This window comes from Plutella xylostella, chromosome 14 (assembly GCF_932276165.1).
Source record: "Plutella xylostella chromosome 14, ilPluXylo3.1, whole genome shotgun sequence".
Classification (NCBI taxonomy): domain Eukaryota; kingdom Metazoa; phylum Arthropoda; class Insecta; order Lepidoptera; family Plutellidae; genus Plutella; species Plutella xylostella.
Window position 1 is genome coordinate 10,015,228 of NC_063994.1, and position 27,789 is coordinate 10,043,016.

General features: G+C 44.7%; 4 protein-coding genes across 4 annotated transcripts in view; 2 read left to right on the forward strand and 2 right to left on the reverse strand.

Moving 5' to 3' along the window:
* The first annotated feature begins 166 nt into the window (after positions 1-166).
* On the forward strand, positions 167-2,405 carry LOC105391920. Its single transcript, XM_011563489.3, has 5 exons — positions 167-311; positions 798-948; positions 1,250-1,373; positions 1,616-1,801; positions 2,140-2,405. Exons 1-5 carry the CDS (start codon positions 241-243, stop codon positions 2,307-2,309), a joined length of 702 nt encoding a protein of 233 aa, XP_011561791.3. The 5' UTR covers positions 167-240; the 3' UTR covers positions 2,310-2,405.
* A 261-nt stretch (positions 2,406-2,666) lies between these two features.
* On the forward strand, positions 2,667-7,169 carry LOC119694369. Its single transcript, XM_048625280.1, has 6 exons — positions 2,667-2,882; positions 3,323-3,473; positions 4,047-4,151; positions 4,686-4,806; positions 5,375-5,536; positions 6,723-7,169. Exons 1-6 carry the CDS (start codon positions 2,785-2,787, stop codon positions 6,869-6,871), a joined length of 786 nt encoding a protein of 261 aa, XP_048481237.1. The 5' UTR covers positions 2,667-2,784; the 3' UTR covers positions 6,872-7,169.
* An 89-nt stretch (positions 7,170-7,258) lies between these two features.
* LOC125489415 lies at positions 7,259-23,911 on the reverse strand. The gene is made up of 6 exons (XM_048625279.1): positions 23,821-23,911; positions 23,328-23,439; positions 22,682-22,832; positions 10,039-10,177; positions 8,050-8,217; positions 7,259-7,417 (listed from the first exon to the last, which is right to left on the reverse strand). Exons 1-6 carry the CDS (start codon positions 23,835-23,837, stop codon positions 7,318-7,320), a joined length of 687 nt encoding a protein of 228 aa, XP_048481236.1. The 5' UTR covers positions 23,838-23,911; the 3' UTR covers positions 7,259-7,317.
* Positions 23,912-24,862: 951 nt separating this feature from the next.
* LOC105391928 overlaps positions 24,863-27,789 on the reverse strand; it is a 48,337-nt gene continuing 45,410 nt past the window's right edge. Inside the window, exons 6-9 of the mRNA XM_048625581.1 lie at positions 27,039-27,189; positions 26,503-26,725; positions 25,416-25,583; positions 24,863-25,007 (exon numbers count right to left, since the gene is read on the reverse strand). Of these exons, the coding sequence (XP_048481538.1) occupies positions 24,863-25,007; positions 25,416-25,583; positions 26,503-26,725; positions 27,039-27,189 (687 nt within the window). The remainder of the gene's footprint in view (positions 25,008-25,415; positions 25,584-26,502; positions 26,726-27,038; positions 27,190-27,789) is intronic.

The window sequence follows — 27,789 nt, forward strand, 5'->3', positions numbered from 1 at the left end:
CATCATTGCACCAGAGTCCGTGTTGTAATCATGTTGTAATGATTAAAATAGATACCGTGGGGTACCGTAGGTACGTAGGTAAAAAAAATATGATGTCACAAAGTCACAATACATGACATTAGTTGACACAATGATGACATGAAACTTCTCAAGTCCTCAATATGACAAAATACAACAACAACAAACAACATCTCAGTTCTTAATTTTTTATACTTATAATAAAATAGCAATTAAATCATAATGGCTGTGTTCGACGGAGAGATAGATTTCCGTTCGGTCACCATGGTGGATTTCGATAGAAAGGAAATATCGTAAGTGGCTAGTAACTATACTGGGTCTCGCCGGCTCTCCTATCGGTAGTACAGTAAGGGGCAGATAAACCTGACCCCCCTCAGAAGCATTGTTAGTATGAAAGGGGGTTAGGTTTCTTTGCACCTGACCGTACCTACAGTGCGTAGTTACTTCCCGCGACGCGAGGTATGCTTCGCCTGACTGATTGTTCACATTGAACTCCAATTTATATACCGCACATCCTTGGCAGTCAACGACTGATGTCATTCTGTCTGGCTAATCCTTTCACCACGGTTACAATCCCTGAATGGCTAGCACGTGGGCACGGGCGCAAGACACGCACACCAAGATGTGACAAAAGTTTTGCATCTGACTCACTCACATAGCGCGGGCTCGAGAGCGAGCGCGACGGAGAACTTTTGTCACGTCTAGACGCGCTCTAGTGTCTCGTCTTCGTCACTGATAAGCTATGAATAAGAATAATATTCGACCCACCCCTTCACCAGGCGCACCCGCGCCCGCCCGCGGCCCACAGACGACGACTGCCTCATCGTGGGCCTCCGCCGAGACAAGCTGAGCCTCCACGACCCGCCCCCCGCCGCCCCCGACACACTGTGTGTGGAGGATGTGGAGTACTATAAACATGCTCTGGAGAGGGTTAGTAGTAGTTAGGTACACTGGTTCCACACGAAAGAGCCACGTATAGGAACTTCGCCCCCTCTCAGAATAGAATAGAATAGAGGGTAAGTTTCGGTTACCTCTCAGTATAACCTTTTTTTGGGAAGCCAGCTTGTATTTATAATATATAGTAGGTATCTCATCCAGTCGCGGCTATGTTTTCATAAGGATCGGAAAGAAAAGGTCATCCTTTTGAAGGTTGTATAGTCACAGCTCTTAAAATCTCCAAGCTGAAGATGTGGCAGTGGGTAGTAACAGCATAAATTAATTTGATTTTCAGCTGAAAGAAGAATGCCCAAAGCTAGGTGCACAATATTTTTCTAACGACATAGATACAAAGGTTGTCGAAAATGAAATTCAAGACCTCAAGAGATCGGAATATTTCAATAAATACTGTTCTAGAGGTAAGAACATAGTACACCATCGAACCTCATCAATTAGGTACCTAGCCGAAGTTAAAAATCCTGTAACAAACCAGCTATGACATAAGCTGTAAAACACCACTCGAATCAACGTCGAATCGCTTCATCAGTGTCTAAGCTACGCGTGTTTAGACTTACAGATACACGAAATACTTATTACTTACCACCCATTTCTCGCCCATACAGCAGGTTACCTACGTAACGTTATTATGAATTTCCTCCAGACCTCCCATTCATGTCAGTAAACCTGGCGCGGCGGGCGCGCGCGCTGCAGACCCTGCGGCTGCCTGATGACGTGCACATCCCGGAGACCACCTACCGAGGCTCGTACCGGCCGATAGACCCGGGCGTCTACACGCAGCCCCCGCTGGAGCTGGGGGTCAAGCCGAAGTATGATCCGACGCTGCAGAGTGAGTTGAAGTTTGGATTGGCTGTTGTTGGTTTAGTGTTAGTGTAAGGAACCGGGTGCTGATGAAGATAAATACCGCTACAGGCTTACAGGAAAAGATCATGAGGGAAAATTACTCTCATCAACACATAAATAAAGACTTATGCCTTTTTTACGGTTTTCCCTCCACTGTGCACGGGTTGCTAGCATTTAGCTAGGACTGTAATTAGGTTAGTAACCTGGCTGAATTTGGGACGTCAAAAAACTGGAGCGCATCTCGGGATAGTCCTAATAGGTATGCAACATAACTCACAATGTTACGATGATGATGTTACTAAATTATTCCTCTCACTTCCACAGACAAACTCCGTGAGATCCTCCGCGTCAACACTGGGGAGTCAGTGTACGGGGCGTCCCACGCCCTGCTCGGGAGGGTGGTGCTGCAGGAGAACCCCTTCGGGAAGCCTCGGGAGGAACCCAAGTATGGGGTGTGGAAGACCCCTTATACGTATACTTATTGGGTTAATTAGAGTTGGGGCAGCTGCGGTGGAGTTTCGTGGATGGGGTTTCGAGTATGTTGTTTGCGATGTTTTGTGTTTTTGTAATAAATTATTGAGTTAGCTATACTTCCTAGACTTTGATTTGTCACTTTCCTAACACATATTGAGCTAGCATATTGGAATGATCAATAACAGGTGATGAAGGGTTTAATGATGATGAAGTGTTTCAGAATAATAATAACTTTTATGTACAAGAAGCACAAAGCAAAACAAGAAGGCTCTGTTTTGATACATAGGTTACTACGCGATTAAAAACTCATCTGTCTTTGTCAACAACAAAAATGACATTTTTCGGTTATTTTTAAATCCACAAAAGCAAATCAAATTGCAAAAGATGTAACAAGCAAACGCACCATACAAAACCGATGTAACTAAATCCTTAGTGAGAAATGCAGTGAATGTCCAGATACGATCGAACCTAGATAAGTAGCAACATATCTGCAAGATGGACCATTACCTGACGACGTATCGCAAGGACTACCTGTGGCCACACCTGCCCGGGAGCGGGGCGGGACAGAGTGGGGATGGACATGGAGTGGCCGAGTAAGTACCTAATACATACCTATACCTATTGATTGGGCATGCCAGAAGGAAGATTTTTGCATGACCGGGGCGTATACCTATAGGTAAATGGAGGCTGATGATGATGGAATAAATAGCATTAGGAAGTATTTTAAACATAGCAATAAGAAATTAAACAATGTTATAAGTAACTTTAACGTAGATTAACTCTGTTAGGTGCATACCTATATTATTATAGTACATTGCGTCTTTGGATAAAGTGTTGTAGCAAATTGTAGGTACTCAAATCATATCTTAGGTCAGGGTAGGTAGGTACCTAGGCAAAATACCTAACTCTATTATTATAATTGAATTGCCTACGCAATATCACCTAAAGAAAGAAAAAGGTATTTATTTCGTCCGTTGGTTAAGAATAGCCATTACAAAACCTCCCTGATGTTTCCAAACTCTCCCCGCCCCAGGACCCCCCGCCTCACCGATGCCGAGCTGGCGTTCTACCAGGCGTGCCTCCAACACTCGCGGCCGCCGGACTGCCGCTGCCCGCAGTACTCGGGGGCGACGGGGGCGCCGCCGGGGCCGCCGGGCCAGGCGGCAGGGTGGAGCCGTAGTGAGGTCAGTCTTCGTCAACTCTTTGGCCGTTTATAGAAAGAAAGATGGCTAAGGCTGCTTACATAGAGATACGGGTTACCGGTGCGTACCTGTACCGATAGCCTGGTTATGCAAAAGCGCTCATGACATAAAAATCCGGGAAATGCTCCGTGAGGGAGCGCTTTTACCGGGTTACCGGAGCGGGTGGGTGCAGGGCACTGCAGGGAGCCCGATTCTCTATGTAAGCACGCTGAATCTACCTGAGCCGATCTGTCAGTTTCTTACTATTTCCGAACCAGCGCTGATAAGCAACTATAGCTTTGTTTCTGCATAGGGCCTTAGTTATTGACGGTATAAAAGCCTCCGCGGATGTTCGTCACGGAGATTTTATCCATTGATTTTGACTCTCTACGTGAATCGCAGGATACCTAAATAATTATATACCACCGCTCCATTAAAGCTCTGTAATACCTATATATTTGCGACTTTGCAAAGTACCTACATACTTATAATATGCTCTATTCAGTCCCATTTTTCCAAAATAAGAGTTTTCTGAATAAAACTTGACTAACTTCCCATAATTTTGTTAACTTGCAGCTCATGGGTCCTCTGCTGGACCCGAAGTTGTATCCTGCCAAAATGGGAGCCAGTCCGGAAACACCGACGTCGCGCTACAATCAACCTAATGCCTTCCTTGATAAGGTAGCTGTTAGATAAATATTGTTAATAAGAAATAAGTAAATAGATGGGTTATGCTCACATTGGCAAGTCGAAGTTCCAGAACTCGGCGTGGGCCCGGAGATGGAATCCGAAGGAACCTTGATGTTCACTCCATAGAATTTCTACAACCGTTTGTAACAAAGCTGGTGATATTTGATTGATTTCCCGACCGATATTTCCCAAATTCACAATAAATTTATTCCGAAAATTTATTCGCAACTGCGTGATGATGAATCGCGACCGCGCCGAATTACAATGGCAGAACAACACGACAAAGACTGACATCGTGATAAAGTAAAATAGTATCTCTCCATACAAAAATGAGTAGATTAATTTCAATCTACTTACATACAAATATTAAAAGTGTTCGACCGGCATGGAACAGTATTAATATTTCCTCACAGCAAAATGCTCCAGTGATTTTGCAGCAATTAGGTAAGTATGTCCATTGTTAACTTGGCTACTTACGTTTTGTATGGCTCTATTGCTGAACCAAATTTAATAAATTCCTTTCAGCTGCAGTCAAAGTACCCGATGCTGTACAGCATTCTGCAGAACGAGGCGTCTCCGGAGCTGAAGCAGAGGATCGACCGCGACCGGAACAAGACCACCTACATGGTGGACTACTGCGAGTCTGGTTAGTGCTCGTACTATGAGCTGACTACTTGCACTACGCTAGAGTATTATACAAATAAATTTTAGCAACGCGCGCTCCAGTTTGCAATGATCAAGTTGCAGGTGTAACGGCGAGGTGTGGTGCGGTGCACTTTTGCATATATTTTTATGACATGACCCTGAAAAGTCTACAGCGCGGAAAACTATACAGCGCGGCGAAGCACCGCTGCAATTGATGGGTCCTCACGGAAGTACAGTTACCCATCCGCCTGTCACCCATCTTATAGAAGCAAGGAGAGAAGTAGATATCTAACAGAATCGACGAAAAACAATAGTTCTACCATAGCATAGTATTACGCTTGTGGCCACGCGCAGTCATAAGCAGCCTAGAATCTGCACCACTTAGGGCTGATTTTTCATTAGCCAGATAAGAGTTATCTGAGGAATAATAAAATTCTGATGCTGTCGCGTCTGAGACAGTACAGCAACAATTTTATTCCTCAGATATTAAAATTTATATGACCATTAACAAATCAGCCTTAATCACTCTATCGATTTAGCGATTTGACACCTTCCACCTCCACCCCCAGGTCCAGGCGCCAAGTTCGAGGGTCTCCAGCGAGCGGCGGACGTGAGCGGCTCCGGTCCGTGCGTGCAGCCGCTGCGGCTGCCGGGCGACCCGTGCCGCGCGGGCGGACGCGTCGCCGCGCCGAGGAGCATGCCGGGGCTGATGTCGAGGGGCGGAGGCGGAGGTTAGTGGATTAGAATGACCGTTGATACAATGCGTTTTGATATTCGAATTCCCATATATATTTGATGACTGCAACAACGGCAAAATGTGGGAATTGGATTATTCATTTTCAATACAAAATATACGCCCGACCACACGGCATATCGTTGTGGTGTGGTTGTGGCTGTGGTGTGATTGTGGTACGTCTGAATTGACCCTAAGCGTCAATTGACATCAAGCGAACTAAATTGATCCATATCTCATTATTTACTAATGATTTCATTCACATAATTATTGATATAGATTAGATGGGTTTATTGAAACCACAAGAGCCAATTACCACTACTGCAAACTTAAAATATTATAGAATCATATAGAATGAAGAAATATTAGTCATTTACGTAAGCTGTCATCGGAACAGATAAGTTTGTGGCTCTGTATAGTTCCTTATCTGTGCCTGGCTGATTGCTCCTGGCTTTCTCTAGTCTCAGATTGATTACTCTCTTAACTAAGCAAGGAATAATTCTTGTTATGCTCCTACTAAGGCTTACAGTATAGTCAGGAGGATTTGATGGAGACTCTAAGCGATAGCGCAATCACGGTGGCGAAGCATTGCATGAACATCTACATCGCTGAGTGCATTCGCACACTGAATAAGAACCTATATACTACCTCTCATATAAGAACCTAAACTAACTAATGAAAACAATAATTGCTTATATTCCCAGGAGGTATGGGCGGCGGCGGCGGCGGTGGCATGGGCGGCGGTATGGGCGGCGGTGGTATGGGCGGTGGCGGTATGGGCGGCGGGGCCTCTACAGGCGGCCTCGGCGGCAGCCCCGGTGGCGGTGGCGGCGGCCGCGGCGGACCAGATGCGGCTAAAGGAAATTGCCGTTCGTATCTTTTTCTATTCATTTTTATATTGGTTTACGTGTAACAGTTACTTGTCTAGACATGTAGTTATAGAGACTCAAAGGTTACATCCTCGAGTGGGAGCATTAAAGGATCTGTATCAGTGCTCCAGTGATGGTGGGTAATGAGAGTGCCATGGAATAGAGAATGAATCTTCGGTAGGTAAATGTGAAAACTACTTAGCCACTACCTACTCCTGCGCAGATGGCTGATCTCAACAATTTGATGAACTATGATCGAACATCATCCAGAAGGGCATAATAAACCGAGCAGAGACTTTCCAAGTTTGTCACCAGACCCACTAATTCCATCTGCCTTTCCAGAGATGACGTCATCATCAGCGATGCCTCCGATGGGTCGCTCGGAGTACCAGGACGGCTTCTCCAAGCTCGGAGCCATCATCATGAGGGACAAGCTGCACCGACGAAGCCGCGCCGCTGACTAGAGGAACGACCAGAGGGTCGATTCACTAACAGTCTACCATCTGCCTTTCGTCGTGAGTGGCGTGTGATAGCGCAAAAAGAATGAAATCTGACGCTCGACTCGAAAGGCTAGTGGTTGGGAATCGTTTACCAGAGGTGGACAACAGACTGACTAATGGGTTCCAGAATAGTTTACTGCAAATTATTCTCTTCAGGATCCATCTGAAGATGCAACCGGTACTTCTGGAATCAGTGTTGTATCAATGTGTTCAAAACTTTTGAATAAAGTATTTGGGTTTTTCTAGCCCCAACCTTTCAAAATCTTCGTTTTCTTTTTACACCAGTAGCGTAAGGAGATTTCAGGAATTTCATCTCAATAATAACACAGTCAATAAAAACACCAGCCAAAATATGATAAATAGACGTAAATTTAATTTATGCAGTATAAAACATGTACAGTGGCGATCGGTCACGGTGGCGGGCGCGCGCTGGATATGAGCTCGCCTCGCTTGTACAGCGTGCCCTCCTTGCTCTCTCTCCGCTCGTCTCTGTGTGAGGTCCGCTCCTCTCTGGGAAGAAGAGATGGGTAAAGAGTTAAAAATTTCAGCTGGAGCATACATATAAATATGTGGGAGTAGGTAGGAGAATAGACAGGAGATAGATAGGAGCGAGATCACATGAGTCCGTTAGCTAGCAGATAATCTTCTGGTCGGGAATCAAGAAACGTAGCGTGAGGAGTGATACTCTCTGGATCTACCTTGGATATGCAAATGGTATCTACTAATGATATAGAAGATGGCTTATGCCCCAACGATTCATCTGACCGGTACACTACAGTTACTACACCACAGAGTACTGTCTTGAGTGTTCGTTGATTCTTTCCGAATATATCCTTTTGAGTTGAGAGTCACTCTTGCTACCCTGACCCTAGGTAGTCTGACCTCCTACTCACCTATGTCTGGTAGTGAGCGTGGTCTCCTCCCGTTGTCTGGTAGTCATGGTGGTCTGCTCCCGTTGCCTCGTCGTGACTAGAGTGGTCGGCTGCTCGGCGCGGGCGCGGGGCTTGGGCTCGTCGTGGTGCCTACTTGACTCCTTCAGCTTCAGCCCAAAGACTTATCTGACCTATACACCGTCTAGATTCTTCACCTATGCGCTTCATCTTATAGCATCTGGATCCTAGGTAATCTGCACTAATCCTCACCTATGTCTGGTAGTGAGCGTGGTCTCCTCCCGTTGTCTGGTAGTCATGGTGGTCTGCTCCCGTTGCCTCGTCGTGACTAGAGTGGTCGGCTGCTCCGGGCGGGCGCGGGGCTTGGGCTCGTCGTGGTGGCGCAGCACGTGCGCGCGAGCGTCGCTTGTGTTGCGTTCCCTGTGGAAAGATGACAGTTGTTATATAGAGGATATAGTGGAGAGGATTAAAAAGGAAACACGATTCAATACATCTTCAGTTCGTTAGCCCAAATCTTCAACTGCCATAGGCCTTTCACAAGGAGCGCCACAACACTCTTCCCTCGGCCTTCCTCATCTAGCGACTACCTTGTCGGGCCGGAGGGCGTCCAAGACTTCCTTGTTTGTGGTCCCCACTCGAGCACCCGTTTGCCCCAGAAGTCATCGCTTCTACGGCATAATATAGGTACTTATACATAGCCGGCTTACTACCACTTCAGCTTGACGATTTTATTAAGAGCCACTTAGCTAAACTAAGAATAGAAGACATACGAGGAAACTCCTTATTTTCATCACCAGTTACCTATCAAGCTCCTTGAGGACACCCGAGGAACCTTGAAGACACGATACCCGTTTTCTAAACTACGTATTGTTTTTATAGTACCTGTAATTCCCGACGACTTGGTCATAAACTACAGGCACTATACCTTCAGTCAGACGGCAGTCTGACATCAGGGATCCATGGAGCAGTGGATCTAGCCGCTGCAGCGTATAGCCACAGTACTCACTAGGAGAGTCGCCTCGGGGTGGTGAGACCCCTCCCTGATGTCCTGACAGGTGCCGGAGCTGTTGATGGCACGCTCACTTCCCGTACTCCATCCGGAGCACTCGTGTTTGGGATCCACACTAGGGACAATGGAGAAGCCATTTGCCAGATCTCCGCTCTGGTACCGGAGCTGTAATGCGCGCTCACCTCCCGACATGCAGACCTACATGTCTACCCATGGAGCCTACTCAGCTGGGTCGGCCGGCGCATGCTATCCGTCACGCACTACTTGATATCCAGTCAAGCACCGGAGATGTCAGTCCTAGGGACCAACTATAAGGGAAACTCACGTGCCCCGTGACTCTTTCGCATCAACGGCCCTCGTCCTAAACCGCTACTTGAGCCACTAGCTGCGCACGGGGGAGACGCCTGGTGACAAACTTACCGAGCAGACGAACGTTGTCCCCCCCTGTAGCTAACCACATGCCACTACGAATCCATACCCAAGTCCGGATCCACTAGCAAGCTAGTGGAGGGCTCGAGATCCGGACGCCCGTAGTACCCTGGTCCAAACAGCCGGACTCGTAATTCCGGCTGCGCAACCCCGCACACCTCGGGTCCTGGAGGCGGGTGGAACCTTGAAGACAGTCAATTACCTATTAAGCTCGATGAGCTGGTCGATATTAGTCCGGCGTAGTTGAGGCGCGGAGGTGAGCGTGACGTGCAGCGCGGCCGGCGGCGGAGACGCGGGGGCTACTAGCTTAAGGGTTTAACCAATAATATGGAAGAGGACGCGAGAGGAAACTAGAGGACAACAGAGGAAACTTGAGGAAATCCCTAATTTTTAAAGCTATATTTAGATTTAACCAATTAAATGGGGAGGGAGGATGCCCGAGGAAACTAGTGGACGCTAGTGGAAACCCCTTATTTTCATCATTAGTTACCTATTAAGCTCCTTGAGGGATACCCGAGGAAACTCCTTAATTTCATCATCATTAGTTACCTATTAAGCTCGATGAGCTGGTCGATGTTAGTCCGGCGCCACACATACAAGAACTCGCCATTTTCCTCGGTCCTGTGCTGTGTCCTGCCAGTCGCTACCCTGAAGCTCGCGCAGGTCGGCTAGCACCACGTCACGCCATCGATACCGGGGCCGACCGACTGGGCGTCTGCCCGACGGCTGACCTTAATAGGCATTCGTTCCAAATGACCTGAGGATACCTGAGGAAATCTGGGCACTTAAAGACAGTTAGTTACCTATTAAGCTCGATGAGCTGGTCGATATTAGTCCGGCGCAGTTGCGGCGCGGAGGTGAGCGTGACGCGCAGCGCGGCCGGCGGCGGCGACGCGGGGGGCGAGGACGCCGTGGAGGCTGATAGCGGGGATATTACTGAACCTGTGGAGGGAGGTTAGGTTTAGTTTTGTAGGAATATGATAAAAAGGGACGTAATCGTATTGGGCCACCTGACGTCAAATAAGGCAGGGTTTTCTATTGGTGTCGGTCGGTGATATATCTACACAGATAGCTACAACACAGATTGATACATTTTATAAGATTACAACTACCGACACCAGGCGCTCGAATACTTGCCCTGGACAGGATTCGAACCCGTTGTCCTGAACTGCGGACGCAGGTTCGCAGAGCTATGGTATTTATTTATTTATATATATTTACACTTTATTGTATACACAAAACATACACAGACAAAAACATGAAGACAGAAAAAGTAAGAAGTACACAAAGGCGGGCTTATTGCCAAGAAGCAATAAGCAGGTATGTTCTGTATAATACTTATTATACCTACCCACAGTTATCTGCGTTAAGGGTCTGCAATAGGGAATCGAGGGTTGGCATTGTCATAGAATTATGTAGTAAATGATGCTCTACAGCCTTGAAAAAAATCACACAGGTAGCCGAAGAGTCTAGCTAGGTGCTGAATGATTCGAATTCAATTAAATGATTTTGGATAACTGTAAATAAAATTCAGAATATGACGAAAAACCAGAAAATCACACTCCCGTATTGTAACAACTGTGTTGTAATTATTAAAAATTTTCATATGATTTTTATCATATTATAAAGTTAAAGGCTTGGACTAGGCGCTAAATACCTTGTTTTTTAATAAACACACACTTATTTTGTGTAAATTAATCCCAAACTTGAGCAATTTTTTTCCCTCAAATCTTCATACAAATATCTATGGCGGCTTTCTGTGTTATAAAATCATAAACACAAGTGACGTTTGACTCAGTTGGCCGCTGGCCCATAGAGAAAAGAACACTACGTTTTAATGGCTGGCCTCCAAAGAAGGGTCACGTCGGTTTAGGCAGCACTGACAGCTCGCGATCTTATCGTGTACAGATACAAAATCACTGCACATTGGTTGTCATTGCACTTTTTCAACTTTTATGACACCAACATAATTTGATTTGAAATTGAGGAAGCATCATTCTTCCAGTATATTCAATACATTAAATTAAATTAGATAGTGTGCAATATTCTCGTGACATTACAGTCTCGTAAAGGTCTGATGAGGAGCAGGAATATAGCGAATGGATCTAAGTGATGACAATACGCACGAACATTAGGTTAGGGATCAAAAATACAGTCTCTTGGTGCTGGTTGAGGTATGGTCTCGTGAGGATCTGATGAGGGCAGTAACACGGTGGTGGCTCAATTTTATTTCAAAGATGTTAATAGCTAAAAGCATCGAGGCTATTAAGTATATTTTTCAGAGAGAGAGAAAGATTTTTTATTTTTCCTCTGGATGTGTTAGGTTTACTGGGTTTACTAAGTTCATTCTGTTAATGGCATCAAGTTGTTATGTGTTCATAATTAATAATTATTTATTAACAAAATGCTGTTGGTTCTCCACGAAAATGTAAAAATAAAAATAAAATAAATAAAAATAAATTCGTAACGTAAAATTGTCAATGACGGAATTTCTTCTATAGACAGTAGCCACAAAAAAAAACAAACGATAGATGGCGTGATTTGAAGATAAAGATACATTTATTCGACACATAGACAGCAACAACAAAAAAAATACAGATTTAAAGAAAAGAAACACATACTTAAATACAAAACAACAAAGAAAAAAAAGGATACACATCAAAATAACTGGAAAAAATATAAGCCCCAATTTACTTGTGTGGGACAGGGAGTACCATAATATTTTTTTGGGGTACTCCCTATCTATGCGAAATATCAGCTTGATATCTTTACCCGTTTCTGAGAAAAAGGGCGGTGACAGACAGTCAGTCAGACAGACGGACAACAAAGAGATCCTATAACGGTTGCTTTTTTTCTTTTGACGTTCGAAACCCTAAAATTAAGTAAAAATATTATGCTGCTACCAAAAAATGTACTTACAGGTATTGAAAAAGCGGTATATAGTGTACGAGCAAGCTGCACACATACTCGTATGCCTTATGTAACATGATTCCTAACACACACATTAATACTAACATTATTTACGTCAGTCCAATAAAGACCATCAACAAGGTAACATCGCCTTTACATTACAACAACCAATTTCTCCACCACAAATACTTGTACCGGCAACAGGACGCCCGTACAGTTTGGTCCTTCGAACATACAGACCTTTTGACATCGTGCGTGCTACACTCGCCATCGTCACGAGGTCAGAACCAGCAGTGCAGTGACTAGTGAAACAGTTTTACAAGTTCGCGCGCACCCGTGGGTAACAACAGCTCACGCTCTACACACAAGCTACAAGGAGCTAACAGGACAGCTTCAAGACAACTACAACTACAACTACAGTGTTTCATATCTCGGTGCGGTAGCAAATCGGTTAAGTTGGCCTTCCACCAGCGGACCTCCCCAGCTTAATTGAGACGGTGCACATATCGTACTGAGGTAACAGACACGAAAACATTGGCTCGCAGACATTCGCGGCCGCTACTTCTACGCAATAACAAACACATTTGCGTCTACATCAATACATCATGTCCAACATGGAGGACTTGGTTCAACGACAGAAGGAGATCGCTGATTTAATCGATACTATTCTGATTAATTTCAAAAAGGATCCTTCTTCCCGCAAGACAGCGGACTACATCGAACAACGCATCAAGAAGCTGACAAGCCTTTGGGCGGAGTTCAACAACAACAACAACGAGTTAACATCATCGGAGATAAAAACAGATGAGTACTTTAGAAAAAACATATTCAACAAAGTGAGCGAAAAATATAATAACATCCGTACGACATTAGTCGAGTTTTCCCCGCACACTATGACGAAAGAAGAGAAATCTTGCCTTTCCAAGGCCGATGAATTGAAGAACCAACAAGCTACAAACTTCAGAGCACTTCTTCGAGTCATCAAAGGCATCGATATTGAAGCTTTAACTGAAAAGTGGGAGATGGAAGACAAGATCAAGATGCTGGAATCTCGCTGGAAGGTCATCGACGAACTACATTGGCAAATCGACAACATACTCGCCGGTTCGGACTTATCTTACGAGTCAGAATTCTCCAAACAAGAAAAACTTTACGAACAAACTAAAAGAACACTCAACCGTAAGTTAACCGCCAGCATTCACCAATTTTCGGCCACACCTCAGATTGAAATACCTACATTCTCTGGAAGCTATTCCACGTGGACAACATTCGTGGATCTCTACCAAGGTGCAATTCATAACAACCCTGTTTTGTCTAAGGCCCAAAAAATGCAACACCTTAAGGGGAAGCTGAAGGGAGAAGCGGAGCGTCTCGTGCAACATCTCTGCATCTCATCTGACAACTATGATACGTGTTGGGAAATTCTAACACATCGTTACGACAACAAACAGTCTCTATTCACTCATCAAATACAAATCTTCATGAATCAATCGCCGATACAAGCACAATCAGCAAAAGCTCTCAAAAATCTGCATGACATCAGCATGGAAACAATTCACGCCATACAGAACCTTGGGATCGACACTCTCTCCTGGGACCCCATCTTAGTCCACATCGTGACCGAGAAACTGGACCCCGATACATACGCTTCCTACATGGAGACCAGAAAGGCCCCCAGGGATCTACCTACATTCGACGAGTTGATGGACTTCCTGGAAAGCAAGTTCGTGGCTCTAGAACCCCTAACAAACAAGAAGATTTCGACTACCAAACAACAGCAACAACAAGCTAAGGAGTCCACCCCTAAATCTTCAACATTCAACTTCCAACAGCACGGGAGGACAAAAATCTTTCAATCAAAGGGAGTTTATCATACAAAACAAGGAAGACATTGTCCCTTATGCAAAAATGAACACATATTATTTCATTGCGAACAATTCACAAGTATGGCGCCGGAAACAAAATGTAGAACAATTTCGCAACTAAACGTGTGCAAAAACTGCTTATACTGCCACGGAAACAAACAGTGCAATTCTACGAAACGGTGCAAAGAATGCAACGGCCAACATCACACGTCGCTGCATGAAATATACAACTTGACATCCGAGAAGCCAAAGCTAACAAACAAGCCGACTACTTCAAGTCAACGTAACCACGTACCAATCACGTAGCCGGTGAATTCGACGTTTTGTTGGCAACCGTACAACTCAAAGTAATGTCATCCAATGGTACCTACATCCAAATGAGAGCATTACTGGACCAAGGCTCGCAAGTAAGCCTCATCACAGAAAACGCAGCACAGCGGCTTGGCCTACCAAGGAAACACATGAATGCAACAGTGTCCGGAGTCGGCACAGTATCAAACCACAGTAGAGGTGTCGTTCAACTATTCTGCAGTTCCTTGTACGATGATTACACAATCTCAACAGAAGCGCTCGTGATGACTAAGGTCCTGAACAACCTGCCCAACAGCACCTTCGAGCAGAGACCATGGTCTCACATACAGAATCTCCAGCTGGCTGACCCTGAGTACAACATTTCAAGGCCAGTCGACATACTACTAGACGCGAGTGTCTACTCTGAAATAGTGATGGACTGTATCCTACGAGGATCGCTACAAGCACCCATCGCTCAGCAAACAAAAATTGGATGGATTCTATACGGCAACGTAAAGACATTCAACTGCAACGCTGTAGTAAACAATATCGAAGACATCGCACAGTTCTGGGAAATGGAGGAAATAACACAATCAAGTACAAGCAACGCGACACCGCCTGACGACTACTGTGAACAATTATACAAAACGACAACTAAAAGGAATTCCGAGGGCAGATATTCAGTAAAAATACCTATGAAGCCTGGATTTGAGCAACACCTGGGATCAACCAAACCTCAAGCTGTGGCACAGTTCAAACAGCTGGAAAGAAGATTCGCCAGAGACAAAGAGTTGCAACATAAGTACAAGCAATTCATACAAGAATACATAGACCTGGATCACATGAAACAATGCACAATGCCGAGAGAACCCAGCTTCATTCTACCTCACCATGGCGTAATCCGAGCTGAATCTCAAACTTCGCCACTTCGTGTCGTATTCAACGCCTCGAATAAGTCAAGCACAGGGCACAGTCTTAACGAGTTGATGGAATGCGGCCTAAATCTACAACAAGACCTGCAAACAATGCTCATACGATGGAGACAATATCAGTATGTCTACACTGCTGACATAGAAAAATTCTACAGGCAAGTTCTCGTACAGGAAGAGGACCAACATTTACAAAAAATTGTCTGGAGAAACAACAACACAGAACCCATCAAAGAGTACCAAATCACAAGAGTAACATACGGCCTGAAGGCTGCTGGGTACCTTGCGATGAGAACCGTCAAACAGCTGATTCAAGATGACGGACACAATTATCCTCTCGCCATAAACACGTTAGACCAACAACTTTACGTCGACGACTTATTGGCGGGAAACAACAATATCGCTGACGCAAAAATAACACAACAACAGCTGATCGACCTACTACATGGAGGTGGATTTAATCTACGCAAGTGGACCAGCAACGATCCCAGACTTCTGGAACACTTAGACAGAGGCCAGATCAGCGAAAACATGCTCAATTTCAAGCACGCTCAATCAAACAAGACATTGGGATTAAAATGGAACCCTTGTACCGACGAGTTTACATTTGAACACAACATAAACGAGCAAGCGAAAAATGCTGACAAACAAATTACGAAGCGGTCATTGCTATCGGACATGTCGAAGTTATATGACCCGCTCGGCTGGTTATCGCCAGTTACAGTAAAAGCGAAAATACTGTTTCAACACATTTGGACAATTAACCGAAACAACTGGGATGAACCACTTCCGGCCACACTACAGAAAGAGTGGCTACAGTTCAGATCCGAGATGTCACACATCGAACAAATTAAGATTCACCGATGGATAGGTGACATGAACAGCAACGTCGAACTACATGGTTTTAGTGACGCATCCGAAAAGGCAATGTCCTGCGTCATCTACTGTAAAACCACCGACGTCACCGGAAACATTGTCATCAGGATGGTGGCGGCGAAGACAAAACTTGCCCCACTAAACAAGTCCGTGTCACTTCCACGCCTAGAACTATGCGCTGCACAACTATTGGCGCTACTCATGAAAAAGGTCATCGAATCAATCGATAAGCCCGAGGTCACAAAACACGGATGGACTGATTCTATGGTAGTTCTAGGCTGGCTGCAAGGCGACACGTCCCGCTGGAAGACATTCGTAGCCAACAGAGTGCGCGAAATAGTGGAAACCATGCCAGCATCCTGTTGGGGACACACAAGATCCGAAGACAACGCTGCTGACTGCGCAAGTCGAGGGCTGTCCCCGTCCCAACTCTCATCACATGCGTTGTGGTGGCAAGGCCCAACTTGGCTGAAAACAGATGAAAACAAGACAGAAAAATACACTCCCGAAATCAAACCGCCACAACTTGAGATGAAAACAACAAAAGTCGCATCTGCCATGCAAACATCGTCTTCAATAATATTGGGACTTATTGAAAAACACAGCTCTATACAACACGTCATGCGTGTTACGTCATGGGTCAAGCGATTCATCAAAAACGCTCGCACAGCAAAACCCGCCGAGCGGTCGCTGACTGCCTACTTGACAACAATGGAATTAGACGACGCGCACTCAACAATTATCAAAGCCGCGCAAACAAGTTGCTTTCAAGAAGAAATAATAGAATTACTTCAAACAAATACTGTAAAGAACAAGAGCAGATTACTACAGCTAAATCCCTACATGGATAAACAAGGAATACTGAGGGTTGGAGGCCGACTCAAGAATTCGACACTATCAGAAGGTCAAAAGCATCCAATCATTCTGCTGAACAACGTCAAGCTAACAGACATGCTCATACAACAAGCTCACATAGCTACTCTCCACGGAGGAGCTCGCCTGACATTGGCGCATCTCTACCAAAAATATTGGATAATTGGAGGTGGCCGAACAGTGAAGAAACAGATAAGGCGGTGTGTAAAATGCACTCGCTTCACTGCCTCAAAAAACAATCAGATGATGTCCGACTTACCTGCACCGAGAGTGATGCCCTCCCGCCCATTCACACACACGGGCGTAGACTTCACAGGACAAGTGGAGGTCAAGGCCAACAAAGGGAGAGGAATACGAACATCCAAGGGGTACATAACCGTCTTCGTGTGCCTTTCCACCAAGGCCATTCATCTCGAACTGGTATCAGACCTCAGCTCTACATCATTTCTGGGAGCGTTTTCACGCTTCTGCAGCAAACGGAGCAGGCCGAAACACGTATACAGCGACAACGGCGGAAACTTTGTCGCAGCTGCAAAAACCCTAACAAAGGAATACAAAGCAGCATTACAGACCTACATCAACACAGACTTCATCAACAGCATTTCCAACATGGGAATAGAATGGCACTTCAATGCACCCGCGTGGCCTACAGCTGGAGGCTTGTGGGAGGCAGCCGTGAAGAGTATGAAATACCACCTCAAACGCGTCATCGGAGAACAAAAACTCACCTTCGAAGAATTCTCGACGCTGCTAGGCCAGATTGAAGCATGTCTCAACTCTAGACCTCTAATACCACTGACAGAAAACATCGAAGACCTGGACTACATTACACCAGGTCACTTCCTGGTCGGAGGCCCAATTTTGTCATCCTCATTAACATCTGAAACTGAAACGTTCAACATAAGAACCAGATGGCAATTAGTCGAACACATGCACAAGAGCTTCTGGAAGGCCTGGTCATCCGAATACCTATCAACACTACAGAAAAGGTGTAAGTGGAATAGACCAACAAAAAATCTGGAAGTCGGTGATGTGGTGCTCATAAAGGAAGACAACGCACCACCCGCTAAATGGCACATGGGAAGAGTCACCGAGATCTATCTTGGCAAAGACAATCTAGTACGAGTGGTCATGCTGAAGACAAAAAACGGCTACATGAAGCGACCCATAACAAAACTTTCATTGCTGCCGACAGAAGAGCAACAATGGAACTCATCTTCTAACAACAAAGAAGAAGACAAGAACAAAAATGATGATAGTGCACCAAAACAAAAGAGGAAGACCACTAACAAAAGGAGCTTCACCTCCTACATCTTCACAACTCTACTGGTACTGATGACAGCGAACAGCCCATCTGCATCTCAACCATCATTCAACATAACACAACTAAATCCAGAGACACTGATTTACTTCGATAAAATTGCTGACGTACAGATGATACAGGATGAATGGAAAATGATAGTGTTCTACAACATGACTACCTACTGGCGGGCGTGCACATACATAGAAAAATACGTGGATCATACTCTAAGTAACAGCCAAAACCAAACAGATATAATGGCAATGGCATCACAACTGAAACATGACGTCAGCGAATTACAACACTTCAACACATTCCTACAAACACAACATCAACAACGATACCGACGCGGACTAATCAACGGTGTCGGATACATAGCGAACGCAATGTTCGGAGTACTAGATTCAACGTTCGCCGAAAAGTACGAGCACGACATAAGCTCCATTACAAAAAATGAGAACAACATGATGAACTTATATAAGGAACAGATATCCATCACAGAAGGTGAATACAACATACTGAAGAGAAATGAAGAAGTGATGAACAAACAGTTCCAGATCATAGACGAGCACTTCGTGAGCCTGCAGGCGCAGGTGCAGCTGGTCCGCGCGGGCGCCGCATCCTTCACCGCCAGCGCCGTCGCCGCCGCCAGCATGCTCGCCAACCTGCGACGCATTCAACACACGCTAGTGGAAACGCTAACAGACCTGCATCACGGGAGAGTCGACACACAGCTACTACGACCGGAACAACTTCAACAACAACTAAACATAATAGCGAGACACATACCAAATGATTTGACGCTACCAGCTGTGAATGGCGAAGAAAACATTCCAGAGATGTACAGACTTCTACGCGTTCATTCAAGAATGACATCTAATTACATGATATTTGAAGTCAAAATCCCGCTCGTCAACAAGGACAGCTACGAGCTACACAAAACAATAACAATACCTCAACAACATGGAAAAACTTCAGTCAGCATTATTCCAACAGCGAAGTACATAACAACAAACTTAAAAAAGGACAAGATAATTCTTTTTCACGACGAAGATATACACAGATGCGTACACTTCACTGAAAGGCTGCTCTGCTCGCTGTTACAACCAATATACGACCTCAAAAGCAGCGACGCTATATGTGAAGCTCAAGTTATTATAAACAAAGATAAGATAACGACATGTAAAACGGAGCTACAACAATACTCCGACAAATGGATCCAGTTACACCGCCGCGGCGCGTGGCTGTACAGCTGTCGGCGAGACTGCAGCGTGCGCATATTCTGCCCAGCCGACATGACGCCAGCCACTCTACACGGAACTGGCCTTATCACATTGGGTCAAGGTTGCATATTGAAGAATGACAACTTCACCATACATTCATACAATGACTTCCACAACAAGATGTTTATGAATGAGAACACAGCTGCACTAGATATACCGCAGATTAATCAGCTAATCAACAGATCAAATCAGCATATCCTGCAGCCAGAGGATCACTCTGAGACACTGAGAGAATTGAAACAGAGAATTGATGCAGTCAAGGACGAACAACAGAAGTTCAATGAAGATGCACAGTACAATAACACTCATCACTACACGCTGATATACTGTCTGACAGCTTTCATCGCAATCTCTTCCGTCCTAGTCGGCTATCAGAAAGCGAAAAGAGAATGTCTGAGAAGAAAGACGAACAAGGTACATGATGGAGAACCAAGCCAAGGTGACGTCGAGATGGCGGTGCTGGAAGGCGCACACCCCCCGCGCCCCGCCGCCCCGCCGCGCGCGCCCCCCCTGCCACGCCCGCACGCCCCGGGGACGGCCGACAAGGCGTGCTCCCCGCCTCCACAAGTCAAACATACCATTTCATAATTCATACTATCTAAGTTAACATTCATACATGATATATTTAAGTTGACATTTATATACTTACATGATATATTTAAGATGAATTACTTAAGTTGACATATTTAAGTTCAAATAGTTACCTTACCTCCTTAAGTTGAAATATTTAAGTTGATATATTACATTGACATATTTAAGGTGAAATATTTAAGACATTAGATATTTAGTTAAAGCTCACATAATAATATTTACTTTTGATTCATATCTTAGATTTGTCTCATCTTTTGAGTCGGGAGCATGTACGAGCAAGCTGCACACATATGCCTAATGTAACATGATTCCTAACACACACATTAATACTAACATTATTTACGTCAGTCCAATAAAGACCATCAACAAGGTAACATCGCCTTTACATTACAACAACCAATTTCTCCACCACAAATACTTGTACCGGCAACAGGACGCCCGTACATATAGTACTAAACAAATTATAAACAAACAAAAAACCCGACTGCACGCTAAAAAGATGAAAAAAAGTCCCAATGTTAATGGAAAGTATCGTAGGCGGGGACCAGCAGAGGGTTCACCATTTAGCTGAATGTTACTTAGAAAACGGCCTTGAGTGGCGGTCAAGTTGGTCCCCGCCTGCGATACTTTCCATTAACATTGGGACTTGTTTTCATGTTTTTAGCGTACAGTCGGGTTTTTCGTTTGTTTATAATTGTATTTTTTTATTTGTAACTTTTTAGTTGTTTTTATTTTATGAAATTTTACGTCAGTAGTTCATGATCATTTTTTATTTCAATAATTTTGGTGTTGTTATTTAAATACCTTCAATATGCATATTTTTGTAATGTGAAAATCAAGCCCTTTCATTTGATACCTTACACGGCAAAGTTGAATTATTATTTTTTCGATCATCACGTTATGTCCTCTAGAGGGCGCTATGTACATTTTAATGGAACGTCACATAGCCTTTAACCATCGCGCCATCAATACGCTTCTAACAATACCTCATACATCAAAATCTATCAAGCCGTTTAGGCTACAGGAGGGAACAAAGAAACAGACAAACATACATACATACAATCAAAAAACATTACCCTCCTCCTTCGGCAGTCGGATAAAAAGGAGTAAGACAGGGGGTCATTCTGAACTTTTGCTCTACGAGTTTTGGAAATTAACAAAAAAAAACCTTTTTCATAGAAACTTTATTGGACATGGGACTTTTTACCATGGAAAACGAATATTTTTTTTCGCGAATTTGCAAATCGCGTAGAACAAAAGTTGTTCAGAATGACCCCTTGAGTCATCCCCTTTTGGCTTAGTATAGCCCTTTTGCGATACTATGTATTTACTTTGCTTTGTCGTCGGGGTTCAGTTGGCTGGAGGATGCCCGAAACTTATTATCTACACTTTAATACTTGTAGTTACCTTTCTACAAGTAAATACCACACTTGTTTGAGAAAGCTAATCGGGTTCCGAGTATAGAGTAAAGTGGCACCCCTATTAATTTCTACTCTTTCCTGGTGCCTACCAGTGTAAGTAAGAATTGACAACATTTCAAATAAAATGCTCACCGATTTTATTTTATTTTCGACGAGATATCACAAATTTAGATGACCCGTATTTTTTATTTCTTAATATTTCTATGTTTTAATATATTTTTTTAATTTCAAAGTTCAAAATATTTATAGTATGAGTGACGTCACGTCGAGGCTTTGGATAAAAATATTTTCGTTGTCTGCCTAACCTAAAAAAAAAAGTTGGATGACATGAACAAAGGACCAATCAACTTCAACTTCAACTTTATTTTGTGGCAAGGACCAATCACGAACTTCCGTCATTGACAAGGACACATAAAAGTGACAGACATTTGAGTGATGTTTGTCATTGTCATTGTCAAAGTGACATAACATGTTTTTTTGTTGTTCATGTTTTAGAAGTAAAAGCGCGTTTAATTATTATGCCACATCGTGATGTCACGAATGATAATTTAGATTTTTATGTTTTTCTCTGAAATAAATAAATAGAAAAATCGGAAACATTTTTTTTTGTGAATATTAGAGCCATATCTCTAAATGGTTTTCGAATTTTAACTGTATAAAATTTTGAAATGTTGTCAATTAAACTTACTTACCCTAAAATCACCCAAAATGTACTTGAACATAATTGTCAATAAAGTTTGCGAGTAAAAGTTTATCGACCCACTGTGCAAACTTACATGTGTGCGTGTCACTGCGTGTGCTGTGTGAAGAGCATTGAAAACCCAAAATTGGCGCGGCACGTCACCCTGTACGGGCCCTTAATATTGTAATGTAGTGTTAAATGCCACCAATCTTGTCGATACAGTCGCCAACCCATCCTAACACACATAAATAACAAATCCCACCTGGGCTGCTGCTGCCCACGGCGGAGTCCCGCTACTGGCGCTTGAAGTACAGAATAGGGCTTCATAGCCACCAAAAGTAGTAATAAACGTAGAAGCCACCCCACTTCAGTCACTCCCTTTCACCTCAGTATACCACTGTTGCAACACCCTGTATAACACATACCTGGGCTGCTGCTGCCCACGGCGGAGTCCCGCTGGTGCTCGTCCTCGGCGGAGGCGGAGCGGCGGCGCGGGGGGGGCGCGGGGCGGAACATGCCGCCGATGTGGAGTGATGCTGTTATCACGCAGCTGTCGTCGTCCGATACTCCGAGCACCTGGAGAAGATGAAACATTAACAAAAACTCCACTTAGGTACATATGGCAATATGTTAATCCAGGATGTTAGCTACCGAGTTTCATCAAATTCCATTCAGAAGTTTTCGCGTGAAAGAGTAACAAACGTCCTTACAAACTTTATCATTTGAGGTTGTACTGCCATGTCAAGATACGCATTTCGGACAAAATTTTTGCTACTGCTATTCGGGCAAGCGACCTCACCGGAATCAAAAGTGTTATTTCTTATCTAGGTTTTTATTTACCAATTATTTTCTTGGCCTACCTAAAGGCCACTAAATGCTATTACGCACTGTGACTGACTCATAGGCTCCTCTTGTGTCCAGATAAAAGAGCCTTGCCAACCGTGGCTTGTGGTTATATTTCTTCTTTCATCCAATCTTCATCATCATAATCTTCATCCTATAGCAGTCCTCCCTTAGACCTAGGCCTCTCCCAAAGCACACCAGCATCTATAGCTTTTCCTACAATCTCACCTCATTGAAGTCGCTGCTAGAGTCACACGAGTCGTGTTCGTTGGACGCGGGGTCGGACGGCGCCGAGCACGCCACGCCGCTGCTCCCGCACTCCTCCGCTGATGAACGCACTCTGGAGGGAAGAAAGGAGTATTACGTGGGTGTCTTGTCTTTCTGACTCCACAGACTCTCTTAGCATGTTGGTCAGACACTGGTAGTCTAGGCCTTGTCACCGTGTTAAAAGGATGAAGCCAATCAAACCAGTTTTTCACGTGTAGAAGTTGATACGTCACTGAGGGACGCTTCTTTCGTTCAGCCAAACTGTTTTATAGTCAAGTTCGTGAGTAGACAATCGAACAATAGTGGGATGACTCGGGATGAGAATGCTCGTGGCAGAGTATTGTGGTGCTCCTTGGAAGAAGCAATGGGTCCGTCCAGCTGCTTAAGACTGGTTATCATAATTTAAGATTGGACGATTATAATATCTTATTGGCTGAGGATATTAGTTAGGTACCTTGTGACAATAGTCATGGCGGAGGAGACACTTGACGTATCGGACGTGGCGTCTCGAGGCCGCCGTGTGCGCTGGTACGTTTTGTCTCCACGTCTGTGGAAGAAACAACATTAGTTTATCAGCCACAGGAGAGTCGCCTCGGGGTGGCGAGCCCCTTCTTGATGTCCTAACAGGTGCTGGAGCTGTTGATGGTTGATGTTGTGGCTATACGCTTCAGCGGCTAGATTCACTGCTCCATGGATCCCTGATGTCAGACTGTTGACTGACTGAAGGTATAGTGCCTGTAGTTTATGACCAATATGTCGAGAGCTACAGGTCACTATATTTTTTTATTAGTTAGTTTTAAAAAACGGGTTGCGTCCTGGCTAGTAATTATGTGTCAGGGTGTCAGGACGGTCTGCACACAATCTACGCCAGACAGAAAGAACACTTTTATTAGAGTAATCATCTTCTTTTTAGTTGTTGTCACCTCTCATCACATCATCAGCACTTACACCAGCTATCATTTTCACCTGTCAACACCTATACTACCCACCACATACACCAGTGACCTTCCTGTCAGCAGCACACACACCTGTCAGGTCTATCCGGGTTGGGTCCCCCGGTGGCGGCGCCGCCGTGCAGGCACTCCTCGCGCGACCACGTGCACCGCGAGCCCGCCTCCGCCTCATGTGCTGTCTTCAGTTACTATACCTTCTTCTTCTTCTTCAGGCTATAGCAGTCCACTGCTGGACGGATGGACTTCTATCAAAGCACGACACTGGATGCGATCTATAGCTTTCTGTCCGTAAGTATAGGTAGTTTACTCCGCTGGCGCAGCGACCCAAAAGGACTCTTGGTACCTGTCAGCGCTTATAATGCATTGAAAAACGTCAACCTTTCGTTCTTCTGTGTTCCACAGAAGAGAGCGAGACGTCTCGCGTGATGCGAGCTCGCATCGTAGCCAGTAACATTACCTGTCAGCGCCTATACTAGCGATGATGTACCAGCATGTGGTCAGCTACTATATACACCTGTCAGACACTATATACACCTGTCAGCATCATACCAACCTGTCAGGTCTGTCCGGGTCGGGTCCCCCGGTGGCGGCGCCGCCGTGCAGGCACTCCTCGCGCGACCACGTGCGCCGCGAGCCCGCCTCCGCCTCTATGTCGTCTGGACGCCCGCTCACACGCTCCGATGCACATCTGGAAGAAGAAAATATGATTAAATTATATGATGACTGAACTGTGGTGTTCGAAAGGATGCTCCTTGAGTAGCTCATCAATTATACCTTAAAGACATCCGGCGCAACCTGGATCGACAGCGTCAATTAATCTGACTGGCTATTCCTTTCACTATGGTTACCAATCCTTGCATCTCTAGAGTGAGATACACACCTAGACGCTTCTTCCAACACCAGAACACTTTGTTGTACACAAACTCTCTCTAACCTTCCACTGCTTCCATTAGCCGGTTGACAAGGAAGGTCCTTCGACTTAAAACCAGAGAGAGAGAGAGGAGGAAACCACTCACTCGTGCCGTCTCACTAGATGAACCTAGAGGACACTAGAGGAACCTAGAGGACACTAGAGGAACCTAGAGGAGCCACTCACTCGTGCCGCCTCATGAGCAGCGCGTGGAGGTGGCTGGGCGCGGTGTGCGCGAGGTGAATGTACGCGTCGTGTAGTTGCTCCGCGGGAAGCGTCCACAGTTCGTGTTGGCGCTCGATGAGCTGCCGGACCACGTTGATGACGTCGGCGCGTTCGGACAGCTGCTCGGCACTGGAAGAGGGGAAAGAGATTGATTAGGTGGTTTATTATCGTGAGGCAGAAGTAACAGTATCATGAATGATAGTTATCAAAACGGTTAATGTAGAATTACCGAAAATATATAAAGCATAGAAATTCAGCTCACCACGATATATTCCTTCTTAGCGTCCAATTCAATAGATTAAGTGCCAATTTCACCATTCTCGGTTATCCAACCGACAGGGATTGAATTATAAATTAAACGTCATCTCCATATAAAATTCATGACAGATGTGTCAAAAGATAACCATTACTCCCTGGTTATGCTCTAACAGAGAATGGTGAAATTGGCACTAAGAAACGGAAAGAAAAAGTAAAATATTATAAGTAAAAGGGGCAGCTGTAAAGGCCTACAAGTACAAGCCATACTAAGTGGTTTTTTTCTTATCATCATCATAATCATCATCATCATCATCATCAGCCTATAGCAGTCTACTGCTGGACGTAGGCTTCTCCCAAAGCACGCCACTGGATGCGATCTTTAGCTTTCCTTTGTTTCTTATAGAAATGATTAAAAAAACACACATTCACGCCTTGTAATAATGTACTCGCTTGCGGGGTAGGCAGAGGTGCATTGTTGCACCCACTTTTCGTCAGAGTGTTATGTTAGAAATGATAATCGTAGAAAATTCTGTTCCGATTTCAAAACAATATCAACTCGTCGTGGGAACGTTTGTAGTGATGAAGTAAACACTTCATCATAATTATATGGCATAGGCTTCAAGCGGTTCTAAGCTTTAAGGTAGCTCACCAGCCAATACCTTAGAAGTTATATTTTCAAATCATCAACAACAGTCATCAACAGTTGTCTTAAACTGTACATATAAAATTAATTCATTTAACAAAAGAAGATCGTAGCAAGTTTGACTCGTAGCGAATAAATTCAACTCACCTCGCAGCCTCATTAGGCTTATTCCGATGCAGTATATTGGGCGCAAAAACCGTCGCCAGATTCGCCGCATCCATCTTGTTCCCAGGCTGGTGATCATCTTCCGCATGAGATGCCAGTTGCGACAGGAACGAGAGAAGAGCGCTGAGGGTGTCTCTGTGAGAGGCGGGGAGGAGCTGGATGACCAGGCGTAGGGCTTCCCACTGGAGGCGCCGGTTGCGGATCTCTGGAAGTAAGGAGTTTTGAAGGGGTTAATTGGGGTGGGAAATGTGGTTTTGACCATTTTAATTTGTGATAAGACTTAGAACTGTTATCCATACCTACTGACAGACAAAAATAAAAAGTAATTCTTGTCATCATCCTCAGCCATTCTAGGCTTCTAGGTATCTAAAGGAGAAATTGCACGAGCATTGGTAGAGATATACTAAGCCGAAAGCTGTAATGTGCATTTTCGGGGGCTTAAATTTAACATGCTGCACATGAAGGTTTTTGCTCAGTATACCCTTTTTGCAACACCCTATAAAGTAGCTAATACTAACTCTGAGTCTGCAGAAACGCCGTATAAAGGTCTCTACACAACAGCGGGTCGGGCAGGTCGCGCAGGAACTCCTTCAGTAAGGTGGCCACGTCGTGCGGGCACGCCGCCGCGTCCAGAGCCGACTCCTGCCCGCGCTCCCAGTCCTCGCGGAGCTGGAAGGGAGATGGAGATACATGATGTCAAGAAGTAGGTCTACCATAAGTTTGAAGTAAATAAATGTGCGTTTAGTCTTTCTTGACGGGGCTAGAAAATAGGAGTTCATGTGGTTATATGATGTTAGGATATTGAAACAAGAGGTAAGGCACATAAGTTCGAAGTAAATCTCATCAACTATACAATGTGCGCTCAGTCTTCAGGGCTGGAAGTAATGACGTGAGGAGATTAAAAAGGCGGCGGTATGCCACAGTATTCGGTGCCTAGCATAGAAGTTAATAAACTAATGTGCGCTCAGTCTTCACGGAGCTGGAAGGAAGTAGATTATCAAGTTAAATCATGAAAGAAAATAAGAAAAAGTCGGGAAACCGCTGTAGTTGCGAACTATTGTTATTATCTGTGGTGTTTTGGTAGCCTGGAGGACAACAATGGGGAAATTAACAATCGCAATGCGATGCAATACATCATACATTGTATATGTTCAGATGAAAGACCAGATAGTGCGTCAAGCATTTGTGGGACCTACCCACTCGTAGTCACCCCTTTCCCATAGACTCTAGAGACAACAAGTCAATATAAGATTTAAGATGCAAGGCAAT